Here is a 10927-nt window from a genome sequence, read left to right as displayed (position 1 = left end):
TGGTCAATATGCCAATGTGAAAATAAAAATTGGAAATCTTCTGTGGGGTAGCCTGACCTGAAAAAAAATACAGTAGGTCGCAAAACTAATCACACGCATGAAAGAAACCACACAGCGATTATTAAACATGACTCCCTCACCCGCTGGTCATGAGTTATGAGGGCAGACAGCAAGTGATTGCAGCTACACTTGCTTTCTGAGGTGTTGCACATTTAAGTACCATTTATCCCCCATGAAAACATGTATAGTATAGACGGATATCTACAGTATCCCTTTATACTCTTTTTGTAATAATACTGGAGAAAAGGCTCCTCTTAAGAGATTTTGCAATTGGAAATAATTGCTGTTGTAATAATGTTGTAACAGTTTTGTCAATTCTGTCCCATCGGTGAGTGAGATGAGGTTGAAAGCTCTATCAGTTTGAATGCAGCCTTTGCTCTGTTACAATAGCATCACCCAAAGATATTCTAAACTGTCTTCATAAAATATATATATATATATAAACGTAAATAACCATTCAACGTTTATAATTGTTGATGTTAAACATTTGTATCTTGTTAGATATTAATAGATATTATATATAAATAAAAAAGAAAAATTGTCTTCCAATGTTACTTAACATATATTTTGAGGATCCCTCACCCAGCTTTAGTTTAATATCAAATTAGATATTTTAGTAAATATGGTTGGTGGCACAGAAGGGTGGACTATTCTAAATGGGCAGATATATTAATAATGTCTTATACTCACCTATCAAAGAAAAAGAATAAGCTGAGGTAATTAATAAATAATGTACATGAAATCTTGTGTTACAATAACACAGAATGAATAGTTATTCCTGTTATACCATAATTAAAGCTATATTTAAAATATATGTATGTATGTGATGTAAAAGAGGGGCTATCCCCAAAACACAACAAAGCTGATTTTCTTGGTGTTCAACAGTAAAGGTTATAGCGACCGTCAAAAGCGACTCGGTAGCATAATGTTGGTATTAAGGAAAGGAGATTGGGATTCAGGCATTTAAAAATCTATTTCTGAGCACCTATTCAAGTTGAGCTGTTTGTTTTTCAATTTTAATTTGTTTGGTACAAACAGACAGTTATTGTGTTGAAAACCACATGTATTTGTAGTTGAATGTCCTTTTACAGAATCTACATTGTCTAATATTTAATGTTGTACCTCTTTAATATCATATATCTTCTTTTGCTTAAAGTGTTGTTGCGTACACAAGAAGGTTAATGATAAAATATGAGTCATTTCTGATAGTGAGGGAATAAGAATGACAGAATGTCGACCCTCTATAGATTTCTATTGACCTGTGTCATGTTCAATTATATAGCTTGATCGGTTCCAGTAAGGTGAACGAGCAGCTCACATTAAGGGACTCATATTAAGGTCTGAGTGCTATTCTTTTAAATCAGAGCCATTGTCTTTTATTGATCTATTCAGAAAATTGCCACATTAGCAGATTAAAATGCAGACCAGCCATCATCTTTTATTTTACTGAGGCAGATGTATAGAAGTTACTGATGTTTTTGCATTAAGCAATTGTACTCATTATCAGAGTCAATCTTTTCTATTGCAGTGTGAAAAACAAACATTGCAGTGTTAGCAAAACATTTAAAAAGCGATTTATATTCAAACACATTGGCACACACTAGTGCAGGGATTTAAAAATAATTATTAAAGAAGACTGCAGCTACATGTCAGGTGCTAACATAGTTTTAGAGTGAAATAAACATATTTGCATAGCCTAGTTAGTTTGTTGATTACATCTGCTGTAACACCTCACCTTGTGCCTACTTCAGTTTTTCTGACACAGATGCTTTGACTCTGAGTTGAAGCAATGGAATGGATCTCTTCCTAGCAGCTGATGAGTTAATAATACTGACAACATCGTAAGACACATACCTGCCCCTCAACTGCAGAACCTGTTCTAGAGAGCTGCAATAGGCTGAGATGCCAAGCCATTACTGTACAGTGGTTCCCAACAATGAAGCTCTGTCTTTTAACTGTGAGGGTACCGGTTCATGTCTAGCCCTTGTCTTCCCATTCAATCCAATAGGTTAGGCTGGCAAGAATCCTGACCCCTGTTCAAACAAGCGATTTGTCTGTTTTCTTTGCATTATACGCTGTCATAAGTTGCTCCGGATCCTGGGGACTGCAAGCCGGATGTTGAAACTCCCTAAGTTAAGGTTGGCTTGCACTTGTGTTTAAGCTCAAGGACGAGGCTTGATTAAGGGGGTGCCTCTTCATTCAATTAAATGGGCTGAGATGCCAAGCTATTGCAAGCAGCTCAAGCTGATGGCTTATTATAAAAAAGCAATAAAAAAATTAACACACCAGGATGTATTTTTTGCAGAATCTGATACCACTCCTATTTTCAAAACACACTGTTATGAGAGACTTTTCCAACTACTGTGGATATAGGTCGCAGTGATTTTTTTTAGGAACACCTGTAATGTGTTATGTATATCCCTGACAGCATATCAGTGTAAATAACATAACGTTAATAAACATCCCTCTTTGAACAACATATTTTCTAAGTTGACAATATGCCAGTAGCAATGGAATCAGCTAAAAATTGTAACAATGACGTTTCAGCTGGTGTATTTACTGAAAAATGAATGTTTCCGCAGTCAAGCCAAAATTGTATTTTCACCCATCATACTTAAGCAACAAATGTTCCCAAGCAACTGAACCCTGAAGATGAGACCCAGCCTTGATTCTGGTGCCTCAGGATTACAAAGGTTAATACAGCACCAACAGCCAGGAATAGCAACTTTGCACCACCAACATTCCAAGGAGCTCTCGATGACTCTCCCTGCACTCCATGCATGAGTGCTTATACTGTACTAGAAGAGCCGCTGGAGACCTCTGGGTTCATACCTGCTCCCAAGATACTTTAACCACATGAAATGTGAAATCTCCGATAGTTGGTACTAAGGCTCACATGGCGAGATGTTTGGTTATGTATTTCAAAATGTTCTCTGTTTGTGCTTTGCTTTAAATTCTTGTTCCGTTGCTGACAGGAGATCTTGGAGCAAAACCTTTTAATGTTTCTTTCCATCAAAGCTTTCATCCTTCACCTTCAAAGCAATGTTAACAAGGAAAGGAAAGTTTTATTTTACTATGACTAAGGGTTGATTAAGATATTCAACAGCCCTCCAATGTAATTACCAGCCCTGAAATATAATTAGCAGCTTAGTGAGAGCAACCACTGTCCTTGAATTGTGCAATTCAGGAGACGCTGCATGACCTAGTTTGACACTGAATTCTGTATTACACTTGCTATATTACAGATGTTTTTTTTTTTCTTCTTGCGAGAAATGGCTTAAGGGTAAGGGAAGGGAATCAGGTGACTCAAACGAGCTGTAGAAAATACTGGTAACTGCTTGGAATGTTCTTTTCCTGCAGCCATACAGCACACATTGTATGTGAATGAGAAGAAGCTTGAAGATTTCTTTCCCCAGTCTATCTATTAAAGAGTTACAGAACACCTGATTTTGATTACAACACATTACTTTTTTTTTTCTTTTTGCTGTGCTGTACCTACAGTGTCATGGTTATATTGTGAAAAATAATCACAATTGTTCTGATATTTTTGTCATAAAAAAGTTAAAATAAATTCTCCTCGACATCATGCATCAATGCTTTCTCCTGCATCAATGCCAAGCTGTCTTTCTGTCTCCACGCATGCCATTCAATCAGATCATCTGCATTATTGCAGCAGAGGGAGCAGATTTGGATACAAAAAGATAATTTTTGTGAAGGGCAGTCAGATGAGGCTTCTCGATTAATGTCATTGATCATAATTTGTAAAATATGTTTAGTTTAATTCCAATCTGTATAACCCAAGGTTTAGGAAAATAATGATTATATAGGATTCACAGGGTCTTGTTTTAGATCTTTTGGAAACTGGACATGTTTGATCATAGCATACATTCTTTAGTGCAATTAGTCTCTTATCACAGAACCACCTTGGAAAGCTCTCTAAATTTAGAAGCTTTGAAAACCCATCATCTTTTCATATTTCCCTGTTGCTTATTTGGCTAGCTTTCAGGTTTGTGACAGTCACTTGGTTGATATATATTGATGTGTTCAGCTGACTTGCAGTCTCTGTTTTGAACTGTAGTATGGAATATAATTCCCACTTTGTAAAGAACTAGACAACTGTGGAGGACACTGTACAAAGATTGATTTTATTATTATAGTAAGAGATAAGATTGATACTGAGTGAAGGTTATGTTTTTATTACTCACACCTTGTGCCTTTCAATGCTCTCTCTAACATAAGTCTTAATCTTTAACCCTGAGTTCAGTTTTAAAAATAATCCACTTTGAATCCAAACTCCTGGTATTAAAGCCTAATTTCATGTTCCATTCCAATTCGACAAAAAACTGAATTTGTGACAGGGACCACAGCGAACTGTGGATTACAAATCAAATTCAGCATTTCGAGTGCATATGTGTGATTGTAACACTTGTATTGTAATTCTTGAGATCTACTAAATGATGTATGTATTTTCTATTATCAGTAATATTCGGAAATGGTATTTTGAATGCATTTCAGTTAAAACAAAGTGGTGAATTGATGTATGTTCCAATAATCCACAGATTTTAACAGTTTCTCACTTATATTTGTTTTGTCTCTCACATAATCCATCCACTGGTACCCAAATACCTCTAGTTCAAATACGAATGGACAGGTAAAGAGAGGAAAGGGTGGTCTATGGCCAAGATTAAATACTGTTACAGTGAAATGTTTGCAGATCTCAAGCTGTGCCAATGGTCTTATCTCCACTGGTGAGATCACAGCCCCGTGAATGAGATCTAAAATATATATATACAGTATCAAGCAATTGCAATTATTGTAACCATTTACTGGGTTTAATTGTTGTGACTCAAAGTCACTAATACAATGACTAAATGAATTACACAAGCATTACTGAGGTTGAAATGAGATGATTAAATTGTCCTGGGGCATTGCTAAGGTTACAAAAGTATGTTGTTACGCATAACATAGGCTTTCCATTCTGAATCATTTACAGTAGGCCGCATAATAATAAGATATACCGTTTTATGTATTGTAGAGTTTTAATAAGATAGGATTTTGTTCAATATGAATAACAATAAAATAAGTTGTTTCTTTACATAATTTTCTACCGTTATGTGTTTGGTGGAGCCAGCAGAGAGGAAAAGTCACAGCAACATGTTTTGTTTTGATGTGAAGCAGTCAAACACATTAGGCATGCTGCTAGCACTCAGTTAACTAAAAGCCTCTACTGTAAACAAAACAAAGGAATACAACTCAATATTGCAGTAGACCCAGAAACAACCAAAAATATATACATGAACAACTGTAAAATATGTATACAGCATGTTTTCCTGAAAGTTCTTCTGTTAAACTGTTTTGTATCACAAACTATCTGGGTTCAGATCACTGATATAGACTGTGTTGAAGTGTGGTGAATATTATATCCATCCATAACATTAAACAGTCAGCTTAGGGAAACAAGTCAATTAGACACATATTTCAATGAAATGTCTTTTTCAACATACAGCTCATCAATCTGCAAAAATAGTTGCAAGCAACATGCCCCAGACAGTGACAGATTATTGTACAATGGGAAGCTGTCTAAAGACTATGCAAAGTAATACAATAAATTAGTTTCTTCTCATTTTTTTATTTTGTAATATGCACCATATGAACTCACCATCTGCAGGACCTCTCCAATAATTTAGTTTTATAGGAGTTTATCGTCTTAATTGGCTGTTTTTATATTCCTCCTTTACTGATTACTGAAGAAGGATCATGATGTTGGAAGAATGGAAATGTGCTGTAGTTATTTATCTGATCAGTTTTGAAAGACGTGCCATTAAAAAAAAAAGAAAAAACAACAACATTCTGCTACTATACTGGGTTGAAGAAAATTCTCAGTTTTCATGCCTTACTTTTGGTTGCCTGTTCTTGTACTTTCTATGTCAATGTCTTCTATCCTGCCATTGATCAATCTACTGCAGTGAATTGACCTAGAAAGTTGTTTTAGTGACTATATGAAAGTAAGGCAAGCAAAATGAGTACATTGTTTAACCTAGTTTGGTACCAAATATATTTGTTAAGCATACCAGTGAGGGGAGCTTGTACGAGTTTGCAAATCTGCTACTACAACTATGACAATGACCAAATTTGGCTTCCATATTAAAGTTCTATTGTATAGAGGCAGTACACTTCGCGTTATTGTCTTAATGTTTGGAACACAGCTGTATTCTTGCATGTTCTTAGTTAATTTCCATTACCAGTGTTGTCTCGAAAAGTGAACCCTTTCCCTGTGGCATTGCTTTAACTTCTAACCATAAGTGATACAGATCCTTTCAACAAAATGTTTCATCATATCTAAAAACATTTTTTTTCAGATATGAAAAATAGCTTTAAAAAAGCAAAACAAAAGGGAAGCAAAACATTGATAGACATGATTAATGGACCAAAAAACATATTTGCACATTTTATTACTGGTGTGTTTGTATTAGGCCTACCAGTCTTGTTGATATAACTAAATGACTGCAACTATGTCTTTAATTCTGTCCTATAAACTGATAGATATGATGTAAACTTCTGCTTGCGTACCTTGGGAAGTATGTACTGACACTGTTTACTTTAATCAGTCCAAGTGTTACTTCAAATCAAATTACAAAAGCTTTACTAGACCCACATGGTAAGCAGTAGAAATGTTCTTATTAAAAGTGTCATTCTGCAATTAAGATGATTCCAGCGTGCCACTGGACAGTTTCACACGTGTGTAATTTATTTCAAGGAAGATGAGCCCAAATCTGTTTTAAATTGTGAATTCTGAGCAGACATTTAGAGCCAAGACTTTGATCTTAGACTGATCATGCTGTAGCTAATAATGGTAAAAATGAAAATGCATAGTATTACCTAAGGGGACAGACACAAATGTAATGTACTGTGAGCCTTATTAACTTCTATTTGGAATTGTACTGATACAGCACACAATGGAAATGAGGTGGCAAAAATCTATGACATTTTAATAAATCTACCTAAGTTCACAGTATTGACTCCAGTCAAGTGGAAAAATGTTTCTGAACACAGCTAATCACACTCTAACATCACACGATAATACAGCATTGTAATATAAATTAATACACTGTGTGTAGAGTGTCTCTAGTTTGAGTGAGAGGACCACAAAGCAAAGCTGTCTTCTCATACAGCATGAAGTCATTTTTGTTAGAATAACATACGGCACACTTATTAATTAACTTACTATAAATCACAAAAAACAAAGATTGTACTCAAGAACGAATATTAAACAATATAAAGGTGATTTTTTATTTAGTTTTTCATACTATAATGCATTTTAGACTTTGAAATCTATTTAAACTGTCACACCACCATAGACTGTGCAAAACAAATTTGCTGCAAACAGGAGTTAGGTGGTGTCAGGAACAAATACATGGTGAAAAGGGAAGGAATCTGCAAAGCTATAATAGGATCACTGGAGTCTGAACAGAAACCACTATAGAAGTTTGAATTATTTTTGTACAGCCATTGCAAGCTAAGTTAATCAAATATTTACACCATGAACCCCCTTTTTTTTTTTGCAACTATATCACTTTGATTAAAGTTTTCCTCATTAAAAGGACATATACTAGTTTAACAAAATGTCTAGATTCATTAAATAATGCTATTTGATCATTAGATTGGATTTTCAATTCAGGTGTATGTTGTAATCTGGCTGATATTGTTGTTCAAAACAAATCTTTTTTTGGTACCATACCAATTTACAGAAAGCTCTCACTTTTGTCTGTTACTGTTTTTAGGCCATTTCAGTGTCTTAGGGGTCAAAGCATATCAATGTTTGCCCAGCTTGTTAGTCGAAAGGGGAAGTAGCTAGTTAGTTATGACGGAATAGGTGTCAAAATCTGTCATGGCAGTGTAGTGCACAACACTGCCTGTTACACTTACAAACAAAGCTTTATTTACCCTGGTATAGTACTAGACCCTGGAGTTCACTGTAATGATGGAATTGTACTATTTTGATAGATATTGTTTACCATATATAATTTAAATACGGTTTGTGTTACGATGCTGTCCGGATAGAATAGCCACCAACACTGTTTTCAAAAGCATGCATTAATTTTCTACAGTATAGAAATGGGGGTGAGTGGCCAACTGAAAAGTATCCCTAAACGTGTATGAGTCCCTAAATGGATTGCTTCCCATAGGGAACAATGGAAATGTTCATTTTTCTTTAAAAAAAATCTAATTGAATTCAAATGTAGTGTAATTTTATTCTGATTTACAAAATTGTTATCAAAGACCTGATGAATAGAGGATGATTGAATTTTATGGATAATATTGTATTGTATTTTATGCTTGCTTTCTAGAAACCATTGGTATTTACAATAACTGTGGTATACAGTAACATTTATCTGGGGTATATATCATAGTATTTTTCTTTCTTTTTGAAGACTAGTTTGATGATTGGGTGATTTTGGGTGGTATGGTCCTTAGAATGTTGAACAGTGACCTCAACACTATTTCCTTGTGCTGCTGTGAAAAAAAAAAAAAAACACTGAAAGAATATACAATACCAATATGCTGCTTGCTAACCTCTCTATAACTGATTAAGTTAAGTAAGCAAGCAAACATTACTCACATACAGTCTTCCATCTGTTCCAAGAGTGAGAAAGAGTTGGAACTAGGAAAAAAAAGAAGTACTACAATATCGGTGTTCAGTACAACATACCTACAGGTATTTACAAAAATGTTTTTTATTACCAAATATACAAAATATATATGTATATACATTCAAATATCTGTAACATTGTTCTTTACTGTGTGAAATTCAAGTAGATTTCCCCTGTAAACATTGCTCAGACAGACAGACATAACAGGTCTGAGCCCTCCTTACTGTACGACATATTTTTTCCTTTCCATATTTGGCTTTCTCTTGAAGAAGGTTTACTTTGCATTTGGCACTAGCAGATCATCAAATTAACTGCCAATTTGAATCCTCAATGGTTTCACAGCTATACAGTCCAGAACAAAGTTTGCTCATCCTACTTAGGGCTCAAAGATAACTCTGCAGATAAGGTTAGATGCCAGTCTACTGATTTACAAACAGTCATTTGTATACATGTTTTGCCTCCCTTTAAACTCAAGCACCTGAGTTTGAATTAATCCCATTTATACACTGCACACAACTAGTGGTTTACTGAGTTCATGGTGACTGAAAACTATATTTAAACATTTTTACAAAACATGTAAACATCTCTGTGGGTAGCTCAGTAGATAGGAGCCCTGGCTTCACTGTGTAAATATAATGTGTTTGAGCTCCCATTTGTACAACAATATGTGGTTGCTTAGTAACAAAAAACAAAACAAACAAAAAAAAAAAAAAACAGGGAAGTTAAAGACTGTCAGGCAATACAGTCATCCCTTACGTTACAACTAGAGAAACAAGCACTTCCAGCAATACTCAACCTATCAGGTTTCAGCATGTGGGAGGCTTTTTACACATACTTAGCAGGTTATAATTTACACTGTTTATCTTACACAGCTACATCATAATTAGATGGAACCATAGCATTTACATGTTTTGAAAATCACAGGAATAAGCCTCTAATATTTCCAATAATTTATATAAAATATAAATACTGTATTTCAATAAATATGAGCAGGAAATGTATATGCAACCCTAAATTAAAAAAAAAAAATGGATGTACATTATTGGAAATACACAGAATTTGCAGAATTTGTTTACTATGAGGCTGTACACATAATAAGGGATTCTTGCCATAAAGTCCCAATTTAAATGCACAGGATGGGCCGCCTAGTCCAGTAATATGCGATCTTTCTTACAATCAACCACAATACTTAAAATATCTTAGCAGCACATTGCTAAGTTCTTCTGTATACGAAATACCAGATTAGTGTGAATGAGCGTTACAGAAGAACATGTTATTTTTCTCTTGCACAGGAGTTTGATCTCATTAGATGCAATACTACAAATCCTGCATATTCTTGAGAAATATTCACTCACACTTTCTCAGCTCGCGTGGTATTTGTGAAATACTGTAGAACTAGTTCCACAGTCTAAATGGCTACCATAAAGCATTGTCCATCTCTGAAACCCCATACATGTCAGACAGTTTTTTAAAGCGGGGCCCCCAGTCGCTGAGATAGTCATAGTCATGGTCGGTATTCGTGGTGACAGACTGCAAGGAGCTGAGAGAATCCGCCACGGACCCCTCACCTTCATAGGCATATGTCTGTAGGGAGTCGTAGGGGGGCGCGCTGGGGTCCACATCGGCCTCATACAGCTTGGCCAGCACATAGCCGTGAACGTTACTGTCCCCCATGTAGTTCTGAGGCACATAGCGGGACAGGCTCTCAATTTCCGGCACCATGTCCTGCCTGAACTTCACAGATTCTCTCGGGTTCCACATGGCGGCAATGTCAAAGGCCTCAGTGTCCTGCTCTCCGCCACCTTCATCATCGTAGCGCACAATGTTCTCGTGTACATTCTCCTCCGCGTCTGTCAGATAGGGCTTCTTCCTCTGGCTCCGCAGGGACAGGATGAGCAGGACCATCACTGAAGGAAGACAGCGTAAGGATTTAATAGCAAGCTGAATAATAAGTTACATTAAATTTAAACAAAATAACAAATGCATTTTTATATTAGAGCAGATCGGCTCCATATTGGAGATATTGGGAACTCAATAGTATTTTCACTTTCCCCTGTTATTATTTAATTGACCTTTGAAACACTTCTAGATGTAACCTCAACGCTAGAGAGTGATCTCAATGCTGGACAGAATGTCTCTTTCTGAGGAAACATTTTACTCTATAGCATTAGCCTGTCCTATAGTTTCGGTGAAGGAGGACAGCACGGCTTATGTAA

The 10927-nt window shown here is 35.7% G+C and overlaps 1 protein-coding gene across 1 annotated transcript in view; it reads right to left on the bottom strand.

The window, feature by feature from the left end:
• Positions 1 to 4845: 4845 nt before the first annotated feature.
• Positions 4846 to 10927, bottom strand: part of LOC121312749 (cadherin-20-like) — a 44676-nt gene continuing 38594 nt past the window's right edge. The window contains exon 12 of the mRNA XM_041244479.1: positions 4846 to 10618. Coding sequence (XP_041100413.1) covers positions 10128 to 10618 — 491 coding nt within the window. The 3' untranslated portion in view covers positions 4846 to 10127. The remainder of the gene's footprint in view (positions 10619 to 10927) is intronic.

Source organism: Polyodon spathula, chromosome 3 (genome assembly GCF_017654505.1).
Source record: "Polyodon spathula isolate WHYD16114869_AA chromosome 3, ASM1765450v1, whole genome shotgun sequence".
Classification (NCBI taxonomy): domain Eukaryota; kingdom Metazoa; phylum Chordata; class Actinopteri; order Acipenseriformes; family Polyodontidae; genus Polyodon; species Polyodon spathula.
This window is presented reverse-complemented; position numbering and strand designations above follow the sequence as displayed.